Here is a 25,686-nt window from a genome sequence, read left to right on the forward strand (position 1 = left end):
TTCAATGTCTTGGGCAACCTTACTATGTGTATAGTTCTTGAAAGCCTTATAGTAGAAGGGGGGTCCTCCCCCTCCTCTCCCTTTTAGGTTGAAGATCCCTCAACATGGGATGACTATGGGAATGGCATGTGATCCCTCGTTTATTTTGAGTAGTTCACCCCCTCCCCATTTTATGGTACTAGTGGAGAGGGATCCTTTGCCTTTCCAACGATCAATAGCGAGGAGAGTGCATGGCTCCTTCCCCGCTCACACTAAAAGAGATTAGGGGGGGCGGTCACCCCTTCCTTTTCTTCTCATAGCGTAATGGAATTTTTCCTTGTGTGACAATGTGACAATTTTTCCTTAGGAAATTTTCATTGTGTGACAATGTGCCAAACCAAATTTAGCATTAGTGAGACGAGGGGCAACCAGCCGAGTCCAGACGGCAGACCCACATTCCCACCACACTGCTCCAGCACAAGGAAAGGCAATGCGCATACGGCAGAGGAAGCGCGTATGGCAGCCATCCAAGTTTGGGATGTAATGCCGGCAAGCCCAGCACATGCCTTGGCGCAGCGCACACAAGGCTGGGCAAGTCACACGCAAGCCAGGCAGGCAAAGCGGGGTTACACACGCCCCAGACTCCAGGCAAGGCGCCCGCGCGCACACAGACTCCAGGCGAGGCACCCGCACGCAAGACTCCAGGCGGGGCGCCCGCACGCAAGACTCCAGGCGGGGCGCCCGCACGCAAGACTCCAGGCGGGGCGCCCGCACGCAAGACTCCAGGCGGGGCGCCCGCGCACAGAGGCATGGCGCCTGGCGCCCGCGCACAGTGGCATGGTGCCTGGCGCCCGCACGCAGAGGCATGGCGCTTGGCGCCCGCGCACAGTGGCATAGCGCCTGGCGCCAACGCGCAGAGGCATGGCGAGGCGCCTGCACGCAAGACCCAGGCGGGGCGCGCGCGGCCTGGGGCCAGAAGAGTCCGGAAGACTCCAGAAGGCACCTGAAGCGGAAATCTCCAGGTCTGACGGGTTTTCTGGGCCTCTCTAGAAATTTCTAAAGGCCAGGGACAGCTGGCACGATTTTGTGAGTTTCTAGAGCCTTCCAAGGCCAGGGAGGAGGCTTATAAATAGGAGGGTCCTCTACCATTGTAAAACATTCTTGAGCATTCATTGCTCTCCAAGTGTATAGAGAGTTTTAGCCTTCAATAGAGTTGAACTTTTCTCTTCCATCTCGTTAGTCTTTCCATTGTCTCTTTGTTTGGCAACATCGAGTGTGGGCGGTTGGGAAGAAGATCCGAGGCACAAGGAGGCTGACTAGTTCTTGGGAAGAACTAGGCCGCACGGGGTAGATATTCCGCTTGGCTAGACGAACTTAGCCAAAATCTAACCGCGTGACAACTGGTATCAGAGTAGCATTTCCAACCATGGCATCCACAAGTGGCGATGTAGTAGCTAGAGGTATGGAGTCACCCTTTGAAAACAATGTACGTTTTTGCGATTTCGAGTCCAGACTTGCAAGCATGGAGGATCAGTTTTCAAGACTGGAGGAGTACGTGAACGACATTGCACATGCACGGTTACCTGTCCCGGAATGGTTCCAAGGATACGATGACGACGTGCACAGTGCTATGGCCGTGATGCGAGCCGAAATCAAGAGGGTCGACGAAGAGGTCAAGACCATTGCGGGAGAAGTTCGGGCGAGGCTCACCCTATGCGAAGAGCCCTTGCAAATGGAGGAGGTTCGCAAGGGGGTGCAAAGATCAAGATACCGGAGCCGAAAGCCTTCACTGGAAAACGCGACCCAAAGGTAATAGACAATTTCCTTTGGCAAGTAGAACAATATTTCAATGCTTCAAAGTTAACCAGTGAAGAAGCCAAAGTCAGCACTGCATCTATGTTCCTTACGGAAGATGCTATACTTTGGTGGAGGAGAAGGACTTCGGGCGAGCAAGGAGATGAAGCACCGGTGGAAACATGGGAGGACTTCAAGAGAGAACTCCGACGCCATTTCTTTCCGGAGGACGTAGACTACCAAGCTCGGAAGGAGCTGGGTGCCCTCAGACAAAAAGGTACGATCCGAGAATACGTCCAAGCTTTCACTTCTCTTATGCTCTGCATTCCTCGTATGTCCGACGAGGATAGGCTCTTTTCCTTTTTGGCCGGGCTAAAGCCTTGGGCTGAGACCGAACTTCATAGAAGGGAGGTAAAGTCCTTGGCTGCAGCCATAGCCACGGCTGAAAAGCTGACCGAGTACGAGCGAAAGTGGCAGGACAATGCTACTCAGCCAAGCAAGGACAACAGCTACAACGGCCAGAAAAAGAAGAAGAAGCCAGAAAAAGAAAGGGAAAGGACCGAACCCAGTGACACACGCCACACCAACAGCAAGAAGAAGGATGACAAAGGTAAGTCCTTCAAACGCCCTCTTAAATGTTTCATTTGCGAAGGGGAGCACATGGCAAGAGATTGCCCCAAGAAAAAATTGTTAAATGCTGCCCAATTCGAGAGCGAAAAAGAGGAACCGAGGATGGGGGCGCTATCCTTGCTCAATGTTGTTCGTTCGAAGGAGCCAAAAGCGAGTGTCAAAGAGGCAAGGCCGAACCGCAATCTTCTCTACTTGGATGTTATCATCAATGGATTCCAAGTTAAGGCCATGGTAGACACAGGGGCTACTCACAATTTCGTCTCAGAATAGGAAGCGAGGCGTCTGAAGCTCAAGGCTACAAGAGATAGCAGCAGAATGAAAGCCGTGAATTCTGCAACCAGGGAGGTCTCGGGGGTAGCCAAGGCCGTGTCTGCCAATGTTGGAGAATGGGGTGGGAAGTTGGACTTCACCATCGTACCCATGGATGACTTCAAGGTCATTCTCGGCATGGACTTCCTCACAACTTGTAAGGCTTTCATTTTACCATCACTAGGTGTAGTAGGTATCCCTGATGAGGGAGGGGCTTGTATGATCAATGGTTTCAAAACCAATGTAACCAAAAATATTGAATCAATTAGTGCCCTCCAGCTTAAGCGGGGTCTTAAGCAGGGCTATTCCACCTACTTAGCGGCCTTCTGTGAGGTGAAAGAAGACGTGGCCCAAGTGATTCCCAAGGAGATGACGGGAGTCCTGAACGAGTTCAGGGATGTCATGCCAAAAGAGCTACCCCCTTGTCTGCCACCAAGGAGGGGAGTAGATCACAAGATCGAGCTGGAACCTGGAGTGAAACCGCCCTCAAAAGCTCCTTACCGCATGGCGCTTAAAGAGTTGGAAGAGTTGAGGAAGCAACTAAGCAAGCTGCTTGAAGCGGGGTTCATTTAGCCATCCAAGGCTCCTTATGGGGCACCGGTCTTATTCCAGTGCAAGAAGGATGGTTCTATGCTCCTGTGCATCGACTACAGAGTTTTGAACAAGATCACCATCAAGAACAAGTACCCCATACCATTGATTGCCGATTTGTTCGACCAGCTCAGAGATGCCCGAGTCTTCACAAAACTTGACTTGAGGAGCGGCTACTATCAAGTCAGAATTGCGGAAGGAGACGAACCAAAGACGGCTTGTGTCACCAGGTACGGATCATACGAATTCCTTGTGATGCCATTCGGTTTAACTAACGCACCAGCCACATTTTGTACGCTTATGAATGAGGTCTTCAAAGCGTTCTTGGACAAGTTCGTGGTGGTATACTTGGATGACATTGTCATCTATAGCCGCACAATGGAGGAGCACTTGCAGCACTTGCAGGAAGTGTTTCGAGTCCTGCGGGAGAACTCCTTGTTCGTGAAGAAGGAGAAGTGCTCCTTTGGCCTAAAGGAGGTATCATTCCTTGGCCATTGGATTGGAGGAGGCCGCATTTGGATGGACGAGACCAAGCTGCAAGCCATCCGAGAATGGACCGAGCCAACCAAGGTAAGAGAACTTCGTAGTTTTCTTGGTTTGGCTAACTACTATCGCAGGTTCATAAAGGGGTTCTCAGCCTTGGCGGCTCCCTTAACGGACCTCCTGAAGAAGGCGCAAAAGTGGCACTGGACGGACAAGTGCCAACGTGCTTTCGAGTCACTCAAGCAAGCCATGATGGAGGGACCCGTCCTGCAGCTTGCGGATTTCAGCAAAGCATTCGAGGTGCATACGGACGCATCCTACTTCACAATTGGAGGATTCTTGGAGCAAGATGGCCATCCCATTGCCTACGAGAGTCGGAAGCTGAACGAGACAGAATAGCGGTACACAGTCCAAGAGAGGGAGATGACCGCTGTGGTGCATTGCTTGCGCACCTGGCGCCACTACTTGCTTGGGTCAAGGTTCGTTGTGGGAACAGACAATGTGGCATCAAGCTATTTCCTAACGCAGAAGAAGCTATCCCCTAAGCAAGCAAGATGGCAAGATTTCTTGGCTGAATTCGATTTCGAGATGTTGTATAAGTCGGGAAAGATGAACGCGGTGGCGGACGCCTTAAGCCGGAGGGCAGACCATACAACCCCTATGGAGGCAGGCATAATACTTGGTGATGACTCCAACACTACTTCTTGTTTGCAAGGTGTTGCAACTATCAGCCAAGTAAGTATCCCTATCCTTGATCGAATTCGAGCTGGCCTACGGACGGACAAGCAGGCATACAATCTTGTGCAGTCAGCAGCACTTGGCGAAACTCGGCGGTTTTGGTTGGACGATGGCCTACTCAAAACCAAAGGAGGCAGACTATATGTTCCAAAGCATGACAACCTGCGGAGGGACCTATTGCGGGAGTGCCACGATACCCTTTGGGCTGGCCATCTGGGTCAGAAACGAACCCTAACACTGGTGTCTAGACAGTACTTCTGGCCAGACATGGAGCAGGACGTGGAAGAGTTCGTTCACACTTGCTTGGTGTGCCAACAAGACAAGGTGGAGCAGAGAAGACCCGGAGGACTTCTGGACCCATTGCCGATACCCGAAAGACCATGGGATTCCGTCTCCATGGACTTCATTTCTGGCCTTCGCAAGAGAAATGGCTTAGGCTAGATTCTCGTCGTGGTCGATTGGTTCAGCAAGTACGGGACGTTCATTCCAATCAACAACAATTGCACTGCCGAAGAAGCTGCTCGGGCCTTCATGGCCCATGTGGTCAAGCATTGGGGAGTGCCGACCATGATTATCAGTGACCGAGATCCACAGTTCACAGGTAAATTCTGGATTGAATTATTCAAGTTGCTAGGCACAACTTTGAATTTTTCTACTAGCTTCCACCCTCAGACCGACGGACAGACTGAGCGTGTGAATGCTTTGCTGGAGCAATATTTGTGTCATTTTGTTGATGCAAATCAGAAAAACTGGCCAGAGCTGCTAGATGTGGCCCAGTTTTCTTACAATCTGCAGCAAAGCGAGTCAACCGGACATAGTCCATTTGAACTCGCAACCGGGCGCCAACCGTCTGTGCCAATGACCATCATTCCAGACGTATCTGGAAAGAGCCCAGCGGCACACCAATTTGCCAAATGCTGGAAGGAGAAGCAAGAGATGGCCAGGATCTTTCTTCACCGTGCAGCACGGAAGATGAAGAAGTATGCGGACTTGAAAAGGCGAGCAGTAGAGTTCAAGGTAGGCGACCTTGTCTTGATCAAGATGCGGACAGAAGAATTCCGATCTCTACGCACTAAGAACAAGGGTCTCATCAAAAGGTATGAAGGACCTTTTCCTATCACCAAACGCATTGGGAAGCTGGCGTACCAAGTCCAACTACCAACCAAGCTGAGGATACACAATGTCTTTCATGTGAGCAACCTTAAGCCCTACAACAAAGACGCCGACCCGGGACGTGTTATTCCTCCCCGACCACCCATTGATGTAACTACAACCTTTGAGCGGTACGTAGATTACATCATAACCGATCGACAGTTAAGCCAAAGGGGGAAACCACGATTGACCGAGTACCTCGTCAAGTGGAGGGGCCTTCCAGAAAGTGAAGCAACATGGCATGAGGCAGCGGAGCTATGGCAATTCGAACCAGCGGTGATGGCATACCGTGATGGCACGCAGACGAGGTCGTCTGCATTATGGCGGTGGGAGTATGAAACGAGGGGCAACCAGCCGAGTCCAGACGGCAGACCCACATTCCCACCACACTGCTCCAACACAAGGAAAGGCAATGCGCATACGGCAGAGGAAGCACGTATGGCAGCCATCCAAGTTTGGGATGTAACGCCGGCAAGCCCAGCCCATGCCTTGGCGCAGCGCACACAAGCCAGGCAGGCAAAGCGGGGTTACACACGCCCCAGACTTCAGGCAAGGCGCCCGCGCGCACACATACTCCAGGCGAGGCGCCCGCACGCAAGACTCTAGGCGGGGCGCCCGCGCGCAGTGGCATGGCGCCTGGCGCCCGCGCGCAGTGGCATGGCGCCTGGCGCCCGCGCGTAGAGGCATGGCGCCTGGCGCCCGCGCCCAGGACTCCAGGCGCCCGCTCGCAGGAGCCCAGGCGAGGCGCCCGCGCGCAAGACCTAGGCGGGGCAGGCGGGGCGCGCGCGGCCTGGCGCCAGAAGAGTCCGGAAGACTCTAGAAGGCGCCAGAAGGTGCCAGAAGGTGCCATAAGCGGAAATCTCCAGGTCTGACGGCTTTTCTGGGCCTCTCTAGAAATTTCTAAAGGCCAGGGACAGCTGGCACGATTTTGCGAGTTTCTAGAGCCTTCCAAGGCCAGGGAGGAGGCTTATAAATAGGAGGGACCTCTCCCATTGTAAAGCATTATTGAGCATTCTTTGCATTCATTGCTCTCCAAGTGTATAGAGAGTTTTAGCCTTCAATAGAGTTGAACTTTTCTCTTCCATCTCGTTGGTCTTTCCATTGTCTCTTTGTTTGGCAACATCGAGTGTGGGAGGTTGGGAAGAATATCCGAGGCATAAGGAGGCTGACTAGTTCTTGGGAAGAACTAGGCCGCACGGGATAGATATTCCGCTTGGCTAGACGGACTTAGCCAAAATCTAACCGTGTGACAATTAGGATCAAAACTTTTAATGCTTAGGACAAATTAATTTTTTTTTGCTAAAGATTGTGTTGGAAAATGTGGCCAAACCTATAAGACTAAAGAAGACACACACATCCAAATATGATAGAAGATGGGCTCAAGCCATAAGACTAAGGAAAACCCACATATCCGAGAGATATAGAAGATGAGTTCTAGGTAGGGGTGGCTTCAAACCGATCCGGTTCGCAAGCTGCTCGAACTTGGCTTAGTTCTATGAATCAATTCTTGAAGAAATTTAGGTTAAAAAAGTAATTTGTAGTTGGAGATCTACTTTGTCAGGATCCCTTGGCAAAGGAATATTTTTCCTTTTTCAAATCCGTTTTTTATTATTTAACTAAAGTACAAAACCCTCTTCCCCACCCTAAATGCAGATTTCAACAGAATCAGAACGCGTTCAGAGGGACGAAACGCCTTTTGGTGGACTGATCAAGTTAGCAGCGCTTCATCGCTTCTATTGAAACTTACTTCCCTGTCCTATGGAGGGGCAGATCGGTTTGAAAGCATATTCCAATGTGGAGGTACTGTGTTTATATCATATTTATTTATGTTAAAGCTCCGTCAGACGCTGGATTTTGTGCTTCCTGTGACGATCTTTTTACCCTTTGCCTGGTAAATCCAGTAGTTGCGCAAATGCTTTTCCTTTTGTTTTTTTTTTCTTTCTGTTAATACAATTTCATATCAATTTTGTGAAGCACACTAATTTCAGTCCTCATGCTGTTTTTAATTCCTGCATATTACTGCGTGCATGGATGAGTTTAGATCAGTCTCATCTTTGTACTTTGTTAGGAGGATTAGCTACTGCACGTTTGGCCGGCCAAAAAACAAACTGCTTCTCTTTGAGTGTTTGGAGCTTGGATTTTCACTGCCAATTAGAACCCTTTTCTAGTGATGTTATTTATCTTTCTGAAAATAATAAGATATCCCTCAATTCCCTCTTATGGTTTCTGGAATAAGTGATTTTCAATTTTCTTACGTTTAAATTGTAGAAATTTGATACCCGTAAGCTATCTGATCCTTTATTTTTTAAAATATTTTTCTTATTAGCAAATTGTGGAAAACTTTGCGTTTAGAATAACATCAATACAAGAGGAAAGAGAGGGATTCTCTAGCCTCAATAGTTGAGAAGCTTCTTTTTGTGAAATATAACTCTTATATCAACAAGTATCTACAAGCTCAAGCTATATAGTTATTTAGATCACAGACCAGAAAGTCCTATGTGCTATTTACAGTGAAAAACTTCAGCACTGCAATGGGCTTGGTGGTCAACATTCATCCAGTATACATGGTGCAAAAAGTCTGGTGCTTCCCCATACCATTTAAATCTGTCCGAGACCTTTCCTACCATTCTACCTGCTGCACTCCTAGCAAAAAAATTGATCTGTTGAATTCCATCGTTTGGTTCTAAGGTTTCCGAAGCCAGTGTACCGAAATGTTAGCATTTGGTTTTGCCTTGTCTTTGAGACATATCTACTGCTTGTGTGTTTCTATATCAAAAGTTGGTGCTTAAGCCTCTTAAGTGGAAAGCCTTGCGAGTGGCTGGGTTGGGGGAAAGTAAAAAGGAGCTTTATTTTGCTCCCCTTGGTTAGGAGCTATCTGGTCCCCCAAAGTACCCTTTAATCTGATTGCAACTTGTAGGAGAATTCTCAGATTCGATCCTACTTGAGGGGAACTATGATAAAGCTCTTTGCAAACTTTGTGGCTCTCACAATGCATAATGGATCACTTATTGCTTCATATCTTGTTCTCTCTCATGGTCGGAAAAATGATGCTGACGCGGGAGCGACCTCTGGAGCGGCGACGGAAGGAGCACAACGCGGGATCATTGCCACTCGGGAAGAAGGCCCTATCGGATTATGGGAAGCAGAAGGAAAATCGTCCCCTACATCTCGGCAAGCCAGATGCTATGCTTACTCCCGACACTGTGTTTACGCAGCAACCAGACGGAGGCAATCCGCATGCGACAACGGAGGAAGGACCCTAGAGCACAGTGAAAGGCAAAACAACCAGAAGGAAAGAAAATGGGAAGCCCGGAGACAAAACATGGCGATACGGCGACTCTGCGATTACAATGACTCTAAATCAACAGCGAAATAACAAGGTGGTGAGAATCACGATACAAAACGGCTGGAAGAGTTCTTTTATCTCGATCCCCATGGCTGCACTTTCGGATTTCGCTCGCTGCCTGGAAGATGTTCTTGCCGGCCACGACCTGAGACTTCGGGAACTCAGAATTGGCGACATCTCTTTCTCCCTCTACGTTTTCAGGAAATATGGCGTCCGAGAACTGAAGGTGATACAAAGACGTGAGTTCACCATAATGGCTCGAGTATACCTACCGGAGACGTTCGGGCAGATTCAGTGCTAAAAGGAGATGCGAGATGTAATTCTGGAAATCGGAGAGAAGCACTCTACATTTTTCAAGCTGACGACGAGGAAAATAAGCCTTCCTCTCATCAACGATCCTCGAAATTTCCCCCCGTTAACCCAGTCCACTCAGAATCGTCAAGCTCCCCAACCACCGTCCCCCGTATCAACCCCCCCTACTTTCCCCCGCACGACATAGCAACTTCCTACCATTGATTTACTGCCCGAAATCTTCGAAAATGGAAAGAAAAACCTCATTGCCGGCTTGATCGTAGAATCGAACTCTGAGAAGTGGAATTGCGATAACCTCAAGATTTGGTTCGGAGACTTCTTTCGAACACAGCCCATGGTCGCGAGGATGGAGCCACGGAAATGGCTGGTTCGTCCACAATCGATGGAGGAGACGGAAGTAATCCTGGAAAACAGGAAATGGCTCCAAGAGGATGACCTATGTGTTTCGCAGTGGACAGAAACTACAATATGCAAGCTCCTTGGCCAATGGATCTCGATCCGCGGCCTTCCGATCGAGCTGTGGATGATGAAGGTTCTCACCGAGATTTTTGTAACCTTCGGAAAGATCATCAAGTGGTCGGACGTCACAATGGAGGGAACAGACCTCGAAGTTGCAAAGGCATTCGTCGATCCAAACTCACGCTGGAGCGAGAAATGCTTCCAAAAGCTCTGCTTCGGGGGAAATTTCGTGTGGATAGAGGTATCTTTTGAGGACCCCTGCATACTGTGTCCACCGAAACGTTGCCGGACGCGAGGAAGAAGAAGCTCGACCTCGGACTCAGCCTCTCAGAGCACTGAACGAGTCAACTCCGAAGACATGAGTCCGAATATCTCCCACTCAGGTGAGTCATCCCCACTCCCGAGTCCTGACTCAGGTCTAAATTCAAAAAAAATTTCAGCAAAAAGCTATCCCGAGATTTCCCCTATCCCGAGACCCACTGACTATGAGTCCAAATTTTCAAAATTAATTCCGTCCCCCTCATCTGGGAAGATGGGATACGAACCAGTAACCCCTTTGCCGAAAACCACTTACGTTGTGTCGGAGGGTGCCCTCCCGAGGACTACTAACGGCGTGTCAGAGCTCTTTAATTCAAATTTGCCTACCCTATCTGGGAAGACGGGAAGTGCGGCACCAAACACTCTACTCTCGGGCCCAACTTTCGAAAAAACAAATGGGGGTAAGGTCTCAGATCAGCTCCATCCTGAAAATTTTAAAAATCACAACCCACCTTCAAATTCAAAGTTGATGAATCAGGAAGCCTCTCCGAAAATCAGATTCTGCCTTGGAAAGCTAGCCTACCCACCCCCTGAGTGCGCAAGGTACGCAGAATGAGCTTAAGTCCGACCCTGATTCTCCTGAACAGTATTCTGATTATGGCTGCTCTTCTCGTACCGGCGTGGCTGATTTTGAAAATTCTGGAAATTCCGGGAATATCCTCTCTCTTTTCTCCACCTCTTATCTCTCACCCTCCCCCACACCCGTAAAAAATCGGCCACCTGATTCCCATTTCCAGAAATACCCTTGCCCCCAGAAAGACTATCCCAATGGCCCTAACACACAGAATGTTGAATTCGATGGGTACAAGCAGGGTAGTCAACCCCGGATTACAGAAAACCGGAAGAAGGACTCTAATATCAGTCTTGAAGATAGCTCCTCAAGTCAAACAAAGGGCCAAAAAACTTTCTCGGGAAATGAGCCTGATATGGATTCTGAATCTAGAAGAACAGAGAGGCAGATGGAATCTACCCAAACTCTGAATACTCACATGGAGACCGCCAATCTGGACTTTTCCAACTCAACTCCAGAAATCCCCTCCGCTCCACCCTCTCCACCTATCCTGACCAAAAACAGAAGAAGAAGAAGACAAGTGGAAACTGCCTTACAAAGGAGGCAATCTAATAGACTGGCTAAGAAGATGAGCATGGATAAAGCATCTCCCATTCCAACTGACAGATCTGCTCGTCTGGTGAAGGCCCTCCAAGTTCAAAGTCATAAATATGACGATGAAACATGGCAAAATATGATGAGATTGGCTAACATATTGGGGGTTGTATACAAGGGTCAGTTACCGGGAGACAATCACATCAGGAGTACAAAACCGAGATAGTAAATGATTTTGCTCTCGTGGAATGTCAGAGGTATTGGCGCCGCCCGTAAGCGTGGCATGATATCAGGTTTCCTCGCTCAATTCAAGGCTTCTATAATAATTCTCCAAGAAACCAAATGCCAAGAAATGTCTGATACCATCGCAAAAGAGCTTTGGTCATGTCCCTCAATTAAATGGGAAGCTGTGGATGCTATTGGTCACTCAGGAGGTATTCTTCTAGCATGGGACTCAACTTTCTTTGACTCTATCAATGTCATTAAGGGGCAGTATTCACTGGGTATTCAATTTCGTGATCTCTCCTCCGGGAAACTTTGGTGTGTGGGAGGAGTATATGGTCCGACCAGATACAGAGATCGGAACGCTTTTTGGGAGGAACTTAATACTCTTAAGCAGAATTGGAATCTCCCGTGGATCTTTGCAGGAGACTTCAACGCTATCCGGTATTGTCAAGAAAAAAAGCCTCCGGCAGTCCGAATTTCGGTCTCTATGCGAGGCTTCTCTGATTTTATTGGGGGGTGTGGGCTGGATGAGATTTCCCTATCTGGGAAGAACTACACGTGGTCAAATGGACAACAACGACCAATTCTATCGAAACTAGACCGTTTCTTGGCTTGTCATGACTGGATGCAGATGTTTGAGAACGTCACAGGAAGAGTCCTCAATAAGGTGGGATCTGATCATTGGCCTATTATGCTGACTACCACATTTGAAAAATGGGGACCCTCGCCTTTCCGTTTTGAAAACTTCTAGCTTATGGAGGAAAACTTTGAACAACTTATCAATGAGTGGTGGGATGCGGGGCCAAACCTTGGTAGAAGGGATTGGGCGTTCCCTCTAAAGTTGCGGTACTTAAAAGAGAAAATTAAAGAATGGGCCAAAAGTAGACACACTTCCCTGTTAGTTGAGAAAGGATCTCTTATCTCTCAGATTGAGGCACTAGACCTGGTGGAGGAACAAAGACACTTAAATCCTGATGAAGTCTCTCGCCGAAGCTCTTTAAACAATAAGCTAAAAACTATCTTACACCAAGAGAGGATCCAGTAGAAACAACGTGCCAGGTTTAGATGGTTAAAGGAGGGAGATGCAAATACAAAGTTTTTCCATGCAATTGCCTCGGCAAAAAGGAGATCCAACCGAATTACCTCATTATGCATCAACAATGAGGTAACATCGTGTCGGACCTCAATTACTAATGAGTTGGTTCAGTTTTTTACAGGTCTATATTCGGAGGAGTGTACTAACAGGCCGAGGTTTCAACACATCAACTTCTCCCGAATCCCCACAACTGCCGCCTCACTTCTTGAATCTCCTTTCTCGTCTGAAGAAATTGAGCAGGCAGTTTTGGGCATGGAAAGCGACAGAGCTCCGGGTCCTGATGGTTTTAATGGAGATTTTTTGAAAAAGTTTTGGCCCAAGATTAAGGAAGATATCAATGATATGATAGGAGGTTTTTACAGAAATGGCATAACATTCCGCAGCATCGGTGCATCTTTTATCACTCTGGTCCCAAAGAAAACAACTGTGGAAAAACCAGAAGACTTCCGCCCTATCAGTTTGGTCTCGAGTGCATACAAAATTATTGCAAGACTACTAGCGCACCGTTTGAAGATTTGGCTTCCTCTTGTCATCCACAAAGGGCAGGGCGCTTTCCTCAAGGGCAGAGAAATTTTAGACTCCGCAATGGCTGCGCACGAGCTTATGGATCACTTCAAGCGTAACCAGGTGCCGAGAATTGCCCTCAAGATTGATCTCGAAAAAGCTTTTGACCGTGTTAACTGGACCCTGCTGGATGAAACAATGGAAAAAATGGGATTTGGAGAAAAATGGCGTTTTTGGATAAGAAGTTGCGTGGGCTCTGTAACCTACTCCTTGATCCTCAATGGTTCGGTATGCGGTTATTTTAAAGGCACGAGGGAAATAAGACAAGGTGGCCCTCTATCCCCACTTTTATTCAACATAGTAGCAGAATTTTTCTCAGCCATGTTCTATTCGGCGGTTGACCTTGGATGGCTCTCCCCAACCAGTTCTCAATGGGCCTTCAATATTCCGATTTTGCAATATGCGGATGATACCATAATTTTTGGCACCGGTGATATGGATACTGCTAGGAGGATAAAAACAGTATTAGGGCTCTTTGAAATTGCATCAGGTCAGAAAGTAAATTGGAGGAAGACCTCTCTCATTGGTTTTAATGTGAGCCCAGAAGACCTTGAAGAGATGGCAAACCTATTTGGATGCTCTACGGCTACGCTTCCAGCGAAGTACCTTGGTCTTCCTCTGTTTCATGGGCGTATTTCCCAAAATCTGTGGATCCCAGTGGTTGAAAAGATTGAATCCAGGTTAGCCAGTTGGAAGGGGCGGTTACTTAGTAAGGCAGGCAGACTAATTCTCCTTAAATCTTGTATTGCTGGCATTCCAAACTATGCACTATCTTTTCTGCCTTGCCCATCCTCAGTTTGTAAAGCCATAGATAAAATGAAAAGAAGATTCCTATGGAGAGGATCAAGTGACTCTTTTAAATATCATTTGGTCAAATGGAATGAAGTCTGCTTACCTAAAAGATTGGGAGGACTAGGGCTTCGGAAATCAAAAGAAATGAACAAAGCCTTAATGCTTAAATGGATTTGGAAATACAACACAAATACCTCCAATCTTTGGAAGGATATGGTTCGCGTCAAGTTGGGCTGGAATATGCCATGGTGAATGGCTGGGGGAAACCGGAGAGGACTGTCCTCAATATGGAGATCTATTTTTTTGCTTCTTCAAAACTTCTCATCAGCCTGTAGATTTTTTGTGGGTAATGGAAGATCTCTTAAATTCTGGGATGACTGGTGGACAGGACAGGCACCTTTACGGAACTCTTTCAACACTCTTTTCCTTCTCTCCACTCATAAGGAAATTACAGTTGTGGATGCTTTTGAGGGAGGGAATGTGAACCTACACCCCCGAAGGGGTTTAACTGACATGGAGGCCATGGAAGCCAACGGCCTCTTAGATTCTTTGAATCATGTCAGAATTTGGCCTTCCAACGAAGACAAGCTCATTTGGTGGCCTGACAAAAGTGGAAAATTCTCAGTTGCTTCAGCATATGGATACATTAACGGTTGGGATCCGACGCAAAGGGAGCATGATATCAATTTCGTCTGGAATCTATGTGCCCCCCCTAAGGTAAAATTTTTCATGTGGAACGCTTGTCAAAGTAAAATTCTCATGGCTAATGTGCTCAGAAGAAGAGGTCACCCATCTATAGATCCACTATGCCCTTTCTGCCACAATGAAGATGAATCCACCGGTCATACTCTTCTTCAGTGCCAGTTCTCATGGACTGTGTGGACCTCTATTTTAAGCAAATTGGAGATTCAATTTTGTATTGCTGTCGACCTGATTAGCTTTTGCAAGTCGATCTTGGGATATTCCCTTCCTGGCCTCGGTAAATTGATTATCTCAGCTTGTGTTAGCTTCATTCCTTGGGGGCTTTGGAATGAACGGAATAGAAGGCGGTTTGATGCTAAAAGCGTATCTGCGGCTAGAATTGTTGATAGAATGATAGGGCAGATATCAACCTGGTTATTGACAAAAAAACCCTTCTCCTCTTTCAAAGGCACTGACATTCGACACAACTGGAGCAATTTGGCGAGGATGCACATCGGAGCTAAAATCCCAGTTATGCAGGAATGGACCCCTCCGGAAACTGGCTACCTAAAACTAAACTTTGATGGATCTTTTCTTGGAAATCCCGGGATAGCGGGATTTGGGGGTGTCATTTCAGACTCAACTGGGAATCAATGTTTTTCCTATGCTGGTCCTTTAGGCATATCCGACTCAATGTCAGCGGAATTACATGGCCTTCTTAATGGATTGCGGGTGTTCAAAGACAAATGTAGTGGGCCCATTCACATCGAAGGAGATTCCAAGGTGGTGATTGGTTGGTGCCAGCGCAATTCTTCTCCCCCATGGAGGCATTGGGATGTATTCCAGGAGATCTTGGATATTGTTTCTTCCTTTTCTTGTATTTGGTCTCACATTCCGAGATCTGCTAATTCGGCAGCAGATGTGCTTGCCAAGGAGGGAGCTTTCCTGCAATCTCTCGTTGTTAAGGATTTGCGCCCTCCGCTTTTGTAGTTTTGTTTTTTTCTCTTCCTTTTTTAATAAAATTACATCTTCATAAAAAAAAAAAAAAAAAAAAAAATCTTGTTCTCTCATCAAAGTTAAGTCCACCTTCCTTTTGAAGTTGTGTCTGCTGCTTTGCTTCCCTGCTACCTTTGGGGAGCTAGTGGAGAAATGCATCTACCTACCCCTTTCTAGCCTTGGGACCAGACATGGCAGAAATTCTGATGTTTGTGGCTGGAGCAGAATGTTCAGCTGGAGAGAGTTATTATGAAGTCTGTTCTGCAAATCATCTATTGTTTCAATCTTTAAAACATTCCGGTTGTATTATTAACACAAATGGGAGACTTTGTCACATCCCTCTTGATCCACCACCCCCTCTGTAGGCTGTGCCCTTGAGATCTTCAAGTCCCAGTCCCCACCTTATCAACCTAAATTTTGATAGTAGTTCTTTAGAAATCTGGGCTCACAGGTTTTACGGGTCAGTTCTGCAGACATAATGCTCTTCCATAGTTTCCTACACCAGTTCTCCTGGTATTGCTTGTTCTCATTCTTCAGAGCTGTGGTTGCTTCATGGTTTGAGAATTTTTAGATCTGCTTTGATGTGGGTGAATGTGATTCTAAGGTTATCATCATTTGGTGCAAGAATGATGCTTGCCCTACTTATTGTCACTGGCATATTTTTCACAAAAATCAAAATCCGGCTGGAGGCTTTATTTCTCTCTGATCTCATGTACCATGATCTGCTACTAGTGTACCAGTTCAATTAGTGAAAGAGGGGTCAATCTTCAGTTCCCTGTTATAGTGAGCTTCCCTGTTAGTTCTCTCTCTCTCTCTCTCTCTCCCCTCTCCCCAATCCAGTGAATTGTGTGGCTAGTTATTCTCTGGTTTTAAAAATTGTTTCCACTCAAGAGAGGGGAATAAAGTAAAAAGAACAAGGAGGTTACTGTATTAGAATGATATAGCTCATGCAGGGAAAATTGCTTTTACTAGTTTTGCTTATTTTGGCAATTGACTAGGTTTCATAGTTGCACTGCTGAAATGGTAATGCATAGTTAGGAACAACATCTATCTAAGATGAGGATGTGAAAATGAGAAGGCTGAGCCATGCATTGGAAAATATGAAACACAAATTTGAAATTGTGAACATTGGAGTTAACACCAGTGGAAAAGAAAAATAAGAAAGAGTCATTTAAGATGGTCTCAACATGTTCAATGGGGACCTAGTATCATGTATCAGTAAGATTGCAGTAGATGTCTAGTGATGAATTAACAAGAAATAGTGAAGGCCAAAAATTACATGGATGAAGTGGGAGGGTAGTTTCTAGAGAAAAAAAGCTAATAATTGAGCTAGTGACTATTAAAGCAGGATGCTGGAGGAAATTCACATAGATGCACATGCATGAAGTGGGGTTAGTTACTTCTGAGTATTGGAATATTAAATTCGAGATATAATAAAATTATGAAAGTATTTGTACGTTTATGGTACTGTTTTGTGTTTTCATGATACTGTAACAGATATGGTAAAAAGTTTGTGAAAGGTCAGGAGCAAACATTTCTATTGCAAGCATCATGCGAATATTTATTATCCCAAAAGATAATCTGGGTGCTAATATCAAGGGGTGATCTAATGTGTAATTTGGGCCTGATTGGCATTGAGTTTGTTATTAGAATCACAAGAGAGCTCTACTATTATCTTTTTCTGGTCCAATTGGCAACTGAAAGACAAGCATTACTCCAGGGCATCAAGCTATTTTTTTCTGAATTTCTCAGACACAGTCCTTGTAGAGGGGGATTCTGCCATTATCATTAGTTGAATGAAGCACCCCCACCTCCCCTCTCCCCAAGGAGATTCATTCACATATTTGAAGAAATTAAAGACTTATGTCTGATAAGCTGGCTTGGGAAGGAGTTCTCCTACACTCTTTAATTGTTGGAAATTCCTTTCCAAATGTAGTTTGAGGGTTGCTTCCCTCTTTGTATATTTTATTTCAGAGCTGTAAAGCAACATTTTAGAAGAATTCTAAACAAATGAATTCAAGTTCACTACATATGTACTATTTGGAAAAGAAGACATGAAGTTGGGGTAGTCACAAAATTTTTGTTGGTTTATTCTGTGGATCAAGTCTCATTATTGACTTGGAGTTTACTATTGTAGAGCCTGTGGTAATGGGATATAACAATTAGGTAACTATCTTTATCGCAAGCAACTCAGTGTTTCATGAGAGAAGCAAACCCATTGAAGTGGATTGCCTCTATCTGGGATGCTATCATGAGTGGGAAGAAAATGACCCTTTATGTTCGATCAGCTGATTTACTTGGATATTTCTTCACTGGAACCCTTGGTAGAAGGAAGTTGAAGTTATTCAATGTATATGCTCCACCTTGATGGGAGTGTTAAGAAGTAAATTCCAGGTGTGCGTTCTGGTCATTTGTGTGTGTGCGTGTGTGTGTGGGGTGGGTCGTATGCTCTTTCTCATATCTAGGCTTGTTATGTTTCTTCTTATGTACTTAGATTGCTGTTTTATATGCTTAGATTAAGATGAAGAGAGGGAAAATATGTCCTTATACCTTATTTCATTGAAGTGGTGTTACTAAAAGAAGGGAAAAAAGCGTTACATGTTTCAATTGTTACCCAAAAAATAGTTTTAAGTTCTTAGTATAATTTGTAGTAGTTGTTATTATTATTATGTTTGTTCCTCTCTTGAGATTCAACTATTACATTCTGCAAGGATTAAGTATAATGACATTCTATCTTTGCCTTCAGAGCTTTTTAATGCTACTGTAGCGTATGTAGCATATAAAGTAGGATTAATGGACAAAAATTTTATGAGGTAGGAACAGGCAGAAGTGCATTTCGATTTGTAGGCTTTTTAGTTTGTGATAACTATTCATCATCCATTTATGCAGGTAAAAACAGCACTGGAAGATAGTGAGCCTCAAGACTTTATTTCTTCTCTCATTCCTGACTTTGGGATGGCGAATATCAGCAGCGATCTAATCTCTTCTGAAGATGCTGCCTGGGTAGATTCGTGCTTTATAAGCAATTTTGAATTACAAGAGAGTAGTTTGGATCTCCTGAAAGATGCATTGCTCCATATTGTTGATCCTGAAATTACTTCATCTTCTCGCCCTTCAATTGATGAATCCAAGAACATCTCAGCAAGAAGAGATGATAAAATTCTGATTAAAGGAGAGCCAGAGGCTACTAAAGTTCCAACTAATGGAGATTTAGAACTCTCACAAATTCATGAGGACATGCAATACGATCTTATGTCTGCATTTCTGGACTTAGATGACATTGAAAGTGCTGAAGAAATCAGTTTTGGGTCAATTGAGGACTTGGAATCACCAGAAAATATCTTCAGGGTTTGGGATCTGGAAACACAATTCGAGGAAGATGAAGTTGCCATAGATTTGAATAGAGTTATTACTGAAAGGGCACCAAGTTTTGCATCACCTGAAATCGAAAATCTCATTGCTGGCATGACATATCTGTCTGTTGAATCCTTGGCTGACTGAGTTATCATAATCTTGCTTGCTGTTTCATGTAATTATTTCTTTGTGCTCTCTCTCTCTCTCTAGAGCTGTTCTCAAATGGATGCAACTGATCTTTCATAATCACTAATCTAGCTGAACGAATTAGCAAATTCTCCGTGTTTGTGTGCCACTACCAGTGTCTGTACCTCCCATGCCTTGATTGTGTATCAGAAATCTGTTGTAGTCGTGCAGTCATCCATGGACATGCAAGAATCATGACTAACTCAATACTTTTAGGCTTTGCAGGAATCTTGATTCGTATGAGCATTTCAAACCATTAACACAGGTACATACAGATTCACGTATCTGCTGCTTTGAGATTCAACTGACTAGCAGGTGAAGTCATGAAACAGATTTGCAGAATACCGTTTCAAGTTCAAGCAGCTGTCACCTTCCCACTGTTGAGTGGTTTGCATACCCAAATATGATTAAGAGAGTGGCCGGACATGACCTTCTACTGCTGCCACGGCTGCTGCACCTGCTGTTCTTCTTCCTGCTAACGATACTCTTAAGCAATGTATCATCAACTATGGCAGTTGGTGGTCTGCATATCCACAGGACTGATGGCGAAGCACAGAGATGGTTTTTGACATCTTTTCTAGGCCAGGAAGAAGACTATATGATTGCAGATCCAGTGGACGGAGCGGCTCCCACTCCGCACACAGAGTCAATATCCCCTTCTGCTTCTGTTGCGTACGTTTTTCTCTCAAAGGAACCATGATAATTTTTCGAGTTTGCTCCGCCTTACAAATCTGATCTCTTTTCTTTCTTTAAAAAATGGGTTGATTTGCAGGTTTAGCTTTCATTGAAGAATGACTCGTTGCTTAAGCTTCCTGTTATTAAAATCTTTCTCACCTTGCACATTCACTTTCTGCAACGACGTTTTTAGGTTTCCTTGCCGGCAACGAAGGTCAGTTCGGACAAACCCTTTCTGTACTGATCTCATTTATGCTTCTCTCCTCCTTTGATTTCTGGAAAATCATAAAATCCAATTTCCATTATAACTCTGTTCAAATTGCTGAGCATTATAATTGAAATGAGTCTGTTGTGGATTTGAATCCCAGCCCATCTGATAGTTTTGCCAATCAGAAACATCATCATTCGCAGTTAGGTGCTTCCGATTGTCCTATCATTCTCTCTTAGCCACAAACTATTTAAAAAAAAAAAAAAAAAAAAAACAATCCTTCGTCACGGACCGAAACGGTGAATGATGATTATTCTCTCTCCGCCTTCTCTGCTTCCCCTCTGTTACCTCTCACTCTCTCTGTCCCCCTCTCTCGCCTCTTGTTTTCTTTTTAATTTTTTATAGTAATTTAAACTAATATTTTTGTTTTTGTAATTATATTATTAATTTATACTATATTAAAATCTATATTATGTTATTAATAAAATATTTTATTTATTTAATATATTTATTATTACTTTTAATATATTAAATTAGTGATCTAATTAAAATATTATTAAAATAAGCATTTGATCAAGTATTTTTGTTTAATTATTCTATTTTTTAGAATTATATTATTAATGTGTACTACATTAAAATCTATCCCATGTTATTAATAAAATAATATTTTATTTTATTTATTATTTTTGTTATTGTTATTATTATATTAAATTAGTGATTTAAGAATGATAATTAAAATATTATTAAAGTAAGAATTTGATTAAGTATCTAGATATTATAAAAATATACATTTTTGTTTAAGTATTTTAAGTATTTTATTTTTTTATAATTAATTAGTGCACCGGTTAATTTTAACTCATAATTATTGAATTAATTTATACTAAACATGAATTTATCTTATTTTATTAATGAAATATTTAATTAATTAATTATTAGTTATTATACAAGTAACCATATTTGTTTAGGTATATAATTTTTTTATTAATTTAAAATTTTTTAATTTTGTTTTCAATTTCCACCTAACAAAAAAAAAAAATTGTCTTTATACACGCTTGTGGTGGACCAACCACGGGTATTGAATGGATGCGTGTGGTTGCCACCCAACTTGTTGCAAAAGCTTCCAGAAGGTCCTTTGTATACTTGTTATTTCACTCCACCGTAGGATTCCCTTCCACAGTCATGAACCCATTTGTTTCCCCGAGCAGTCACCCACCCTAATCAAACGAACTTCTCTTGTTGCAAAGATTGGAGCTTCAAGCAATCTCCAATGATGGCTGCTGTTGAAGTCTATCATATGGTTTGGAGCTACTTTGAGATCACCTTTTTGATACATGACTTAATGATACCAAACATATAATTTGAAGGACCCACTTAGCCTATGGCCTTCAACTAATACCACCTTTTTTTTAAAAAAAAAAATTGGTATGATTTTTTTTTTTTAAAATTTTTTCAACAAAATAGTTATACGGCTAAAGTCCCACATTGGCTAGAAGTAGGGAGAATCTTGGATATATAAGTGTGAACAATATCTTCATTGGTATGATGCCTTTTAGGGGTAAAACCTAAGAGCAAATCCATGAGGGTTTAGACCTAAATGGACAATATCATACCAATGTGGAGATAGGTGATGTCCCTAGTTTCTTATAGATTATTGTATTTATACACGATATATATAAATTAATATACTATAAAAAGTTACATAATCTAAACATGAATTTATATACTAGGTGGTATATTTTGATATTTTCCCAATATATTCCTAAGTTTCATATTTTTACTATCGAGTTATAAGCCCTAGACATTCAAAATACCCCAAAAAAAGGCGATATTTTTCGGGTATTATGAAACCTTAGGTCCAGGTTTATTCCAAAAAAAAAAATTCTGAATTTGATTAAATTTTCTTCTAATGGGTATTTTAAGTCTTCGAAATAATTACAAAAAAAAGTAGAAAAAAAAATTATTTGAAAATTTTTTTAAAAAAATAAAAGCAACAGGTACAGTAGGGACCATTTTTCTTGTCATTAAGATTCTTCCAAATGTTGGAGCTTGAGTGGTCTTCAAGCTGCTTACACGTGTTTCCATTTTATCCGTTACGGGCCAATAAATTAAGCGGGCCCAGCCCATGTTCTTCTTTTTCCTTTTCGTCCTCTTTTCAATAAAAATATTTAATTCAATTTTATTAATATTGTGATTAATTAGATATTTAGTTTAACTTAATTATTGATCCAACTGAAAGTTAGTTGAGCCTCTCACGTAGTGGGCTCCATTTCAGCATAAGCCCATAATCACGATCTCCATTAATTCTCCTCTTCTCTCCTCCTCTTCTTCTTCTTCTTCTGCTTTTCCAACGTAATTCCTCTGTGTTCAGTACTATTTACTTCTCCCGAAGCTAAACAGTGGCAGAGAAAAAGAGGGGGGAATCCAGTCGACAGAGGGAAAAGCGGGGAAAAGAAGGTAAAGGGTACGAATCCTAGAAAGAGTAAGAGGGTCGAGCTCTTTTTGTCTCTCTGTGAATAGTAAGTCTTTCTATTTCTCAGATCTGAGCGGAGGACGAGGGGACGAGGGACCGAGAGGAGAGTGCGGAGGCATGGCTACCAGAGGCGGCCGAACCGAGAAGGTGAAGAAGATTTTCCAGCAATTCGACTCGAACCGTGATGGTGGCCTGAACCGGCAAGAAATGGCGGCGCTGGTCGTGGCTGTGAACCCGGGGGTGAAGTTCAGTGATGAGCAGATTAATGCGATTCTCGACGAGGTTTTTCGCACTTATGGGGAGTTCATTGACGGGGAGAAGGGTCTCACGTACGATGGGCTTCTCCGTACTTACGACGACGGCGCCGGGGACGTCGACCGGGATTTCGACGCCCTTGGGCTCGACCTCGACTCGGGCGTTTTTTTAACTTCTGAGGCCTCCTCGTCTTCCATCGCTGATGAGAGGGCGCCCGTCGGTGAGCCCCTCAAGAAGGAGGGGACTGCCGCCTGGGCTGCCTCGCCCAACCATGGGATCGTGTTCGACGATACGTGGAAGCTTGTGGAAGATTTGGAGATTCTCATCAAGCGATTGAGGATGAAGCAGATGAAAGACGGGAAGATTAAAGGGGACAATTCGGATACTTTCTCCGACACCGCTGGGTGGTCTAGGGAGCTGGGTCCCGCCGAGTGCGACAGAAGGATCTACTGGGAGGAGAGCGGGAATGACTACGCGCAGTTTGCAAAGGAGGTGGCCGGTCTTCGGGGTCGTGCTGATAGTGCTCGCTCGCGGGAAGAGGCCTTCGATGGGCACATGGCAATAGGTCGTGTGCTCTACGAGCACTACCTTTTTAAAGACGGCTTAATCAGCTTCAAGCGCGCCTGTGAGCTCCAGCCGGCCGACGTGCGACCGCATTTTCGCACCGGAAACACCCTTTATGCTCTTGGTCAGTCCTCGGAAGCCAAAGAGGAATTTTTACTGGCTATGGATGCAGCCGAGGCGGGTGGCACTCAATGGGCTTACCTCCTGCCTCAAATCCATGTCAATCTCGGCATTGCTCTAGAAGGAGAAGGTATGGTTCTCAGTGCCTGTGAGCATTATAGAGAAGCTGCAATTCTTTGCCCTACACATTACCGAGCTTTGAAGCTTTTGGGTAGTGCTCTTTTTGGGGTTGGAGAGTATCTGGCAGCTGTGAAAGCTTTAGAAGAGGCAATTTTCCTGAAATCTGACTATGCAGATGCGCATTGTGACCTGGGCTCTGCTCTACATGCCATGGGTGAGGACGAGAGGGCAATTCAGGAGTTTCAAAAGGCAATTGATCTTCGTCCTGGGCATATTGATGCTCTGTACAATCTTGGTGGGCTTTTTATGGATGTGGGGAGGTATCAACGAGCTTCAGAAATGTACACTCGGGTACTTGCAGTTTGGCCAAACAATTGGCGGGCTCAGTTGAACAAGGCTGTTTCGCTGTTAGGGGCTGGTGAGGCAGAGGAAGCAAGAAGGGCACTTAAAGAGGCCTTTAAGATGACAAATCGAGTTGAAATATATGACGCGATTGCACATATGAAAGTACTAAACAAGAAAAAATTTATAAGTGGCAGTGGAGATGGGGAGGCACCTTATGTTCTGGTAGAGCCTTCAAAGTTTAAGCGTGTCAGTAGGAAAACAACCGTAAGGCAAGACCTTGCAAATGCACTTGAAATCAGAGCTTTTCAAAGGGTCACTAGATTGAGCCGTTGTGATGTGGATTCACTGAAAAAGGAAATGAATGAAACAGATGTTCCCATATCTTATTCGGGCAGCGGTGCTCCTGAGAAATCAATTAGGAAGGCTGCTTTGGAGGTTATTCTCCGAAAATTTCTTCATTTTCTTAGGCCTGAGACATTCCAAGGATCTGTTAGAGCAATGAACGAGAAGATATTGTCAGTACTGGACGGCTCTGGTTCTGGTAGAGTTGATTTGGGTATGTTCTTTGCTATTTTAGCACCAATTTGCAGTGGGTCATCAGAGAAGCGTAAGAGAACGATTTTTGATGCCCTTGTATGGCGACCTGGAAATGAAGGTGGGGCTCAGATCAGAAAAAGTGATGCAATGACTTATATTAAGTTTTTAAGAGCTATTTATATTCCTTCTCATGGTGTAAGTGACTTGATGGAAGTGCATGGAGAGATTGATGTTTCTATGGTATCATTTCCTGAATTTGTTGAAATTTTTGATGATCCTGACTGGGGATTTGGTATTATGGGTACTTTATTGAAGCTTGAACATGGCGATAGGACTCGTCATGGTCACCATGTTTGTGCTATTTGTCGCTACCCAATTATTGGGTCACGGTTCAAAGAGACACGGTGTCGATTCAGCTTGTGTAATCGGTGCTATAGTGAAGGAAAGGTTCCCTCTGCCTTCAAAAGGGAAGAGTACAAGTTTAAGGAGTATGGAAAAGAGGTTCAAGCTGTGAAAGATAAGTGCATGTTTTTTAGTTTGCATTCTAAGAGCTCCATAAATGATCCTTAGCTGATGGTTGTTGAATTTGTTCCTAGTGTTTGATGGTCCTGTACTATAGGGAATTGTTCTTTTGTTGTGTGAAAGTCTGTAAAAGTGTTTAATTGTAACTCATGTTCTTGTATAGTGGATACACTAGGAAGCAGCTCATAATTCTTTGTTCAATGGAAATTTCCATAGTAAGTATTAGGTTTTTGTTCTTTCTTGTATTTAAATTTTAATCTTTTATGAAGTGAAATGCAGCATGAGATAAACACTTCATGTCCCACCTCATTGATTGATTATGTTCTTATATAGATTTTCAAAAACAAAAGAGAGGAATCTGCTTATGTATCATTTTTCATCTTTTCTTTAAAAAAATAAAAAATAAAAATTATTCATTAAGAAAGGAAAGAGAGATGTACATGACAGGCCCCAAAGGGGACAAGAGATCAAAAGCAGTTAAAGCAATTAAAACAAGAACAATATCACTTTCCATCTAAAACTTCTTCGTAACAGAAAAAAGAATAGGTTGTTGGAATGCTCTCAGAAACCTTCAGATAGCTGGGGCTTGTTCTTCAACAGGTCCCAGCTCTTTGATTGATCGCTTTCTTGTATCAAATATACTCTTTAATCATAAATCTTCATTTCAAGTTTTAAGCAGACTAATGAACAAATTTTTGAAAGTGAGCTCGTAAAATTTATTAATTTGAGAGCAAAGTAATTCTTTTGATTAGCATTTTCA

General features: G+C 44.0%; 2 protein-coding genes across 5 annotated transcripts; both read left to right on the forward strand.

Annotated features, from left to right (window-relative positions):
• The first annotated feature begins 7,350 nt into the window (after positions 1-7,350).
• Positions 7,351-20,365, forward strand: LOC137939268 (uncharacterized). Of its 3 annotated transcripts, none has more exons than XR_011109934.1 (3): positions 7,351-7,476; positions 18,460-19,782; positions 19,883-20,365. XR_011109934.1 is itself a non-coding variant. In XM_068784501.1 (2 exons), exons 1-2 carry the CDS (start codon positions 7,435-7,437, stop codon positions 19,069-19,071), a joined length of 654 nt encoding a protein of 217 aa, XP_068640602.1. In that variant the 5' UTR covers positions 7,351-7,434; the 3' UTR covers positions 19,072-19,829. The 3 variants fall into 3 exon arrangements, 1 of the variants encoding a protein (XP_068640602.1); XR_011109935.1 differs by lacking the exon at positions 7,351-7,476 and adding an exon at positions 17,497-17,964; XM_068784501.1 differs by lacking the exon at positions 19,883-20,365 and having other exon boundaries at positions 18,460-19,829.
• Positions 20,366-22,320: 1,955 nt separating this feature from the next.
• On the forward strand, positions 22,321-25,207 carry LOC137939269 (uncharacterized TPR repeat-containing protein At1g05150-like). 2 transcript variants are annotated; one of them, XM_068784503.1, is made up of 2 exons: positions 22,321-22,454; positions 22,531-25,207. In XM_068784503.1, the coding sequence occupies exon 2, from the start codon at positions 22,581-22,583 to the stop codon at positions 24,972-24,974; it is 2,394 nt and encodes a 797-aa protein (XP_068640604.1). In that variant the 5' UTR covers positions 22,321-22,454; positions 22,531-22,580; the 3' UTR covers positions 24,975-25,207. The 2 variants fall into 2 exon arrangements, with proteins under 2 accessions (XP_068640604.1, XP_068640603.1); XM_068784502.1 differs by having other exon boundaries at positions 22,321-22,447.
• Positions 25,208-25,686: the final 479 nt, after the last annotated feature.

The sequence above is a fragment of the Aristolochia californica genome, unplaced genomic scaffold, assembly GCF_029961685.1.
Source record: "Aristolochia californica isolate CCGP_79_NKW_82.1479 unplaced genomic scaffold, dmAriCali1.0.hap1 SCAF_8, whole genome shotgun sequence".
Lineage (NCBI taxonomy): Eukaryota > Viridiplantae > Streptophyta > Magnoliopsida > Piperales > Aristolochiaceae > Aristolochia > Aristolochia californica.

Bases quoted from the DNA above. Each gene is read 5' to 3' on its own strand.
- LOC137939268 (XM_068784501.1), top strand. From the start codon at position 7,435: ATGGAGGGGCAGATCGGTTTGAAAGCATATTCCAATGTGGAG. The intron at 7,477-18,459 runs GTACTGTGTTTA...CCATTTATGCAG, and splicing joins AAGCATATTCCAATGTGGAG to GTAAAAACAGCACTGGAAGA.
- LOC137939269 (XM_068784503.1), top strand. From the start codon at position 22,581: ATGGCTACCAGAGGCGGCCGAACCGAGAAGGTGAAGAAGATTTTCCAG.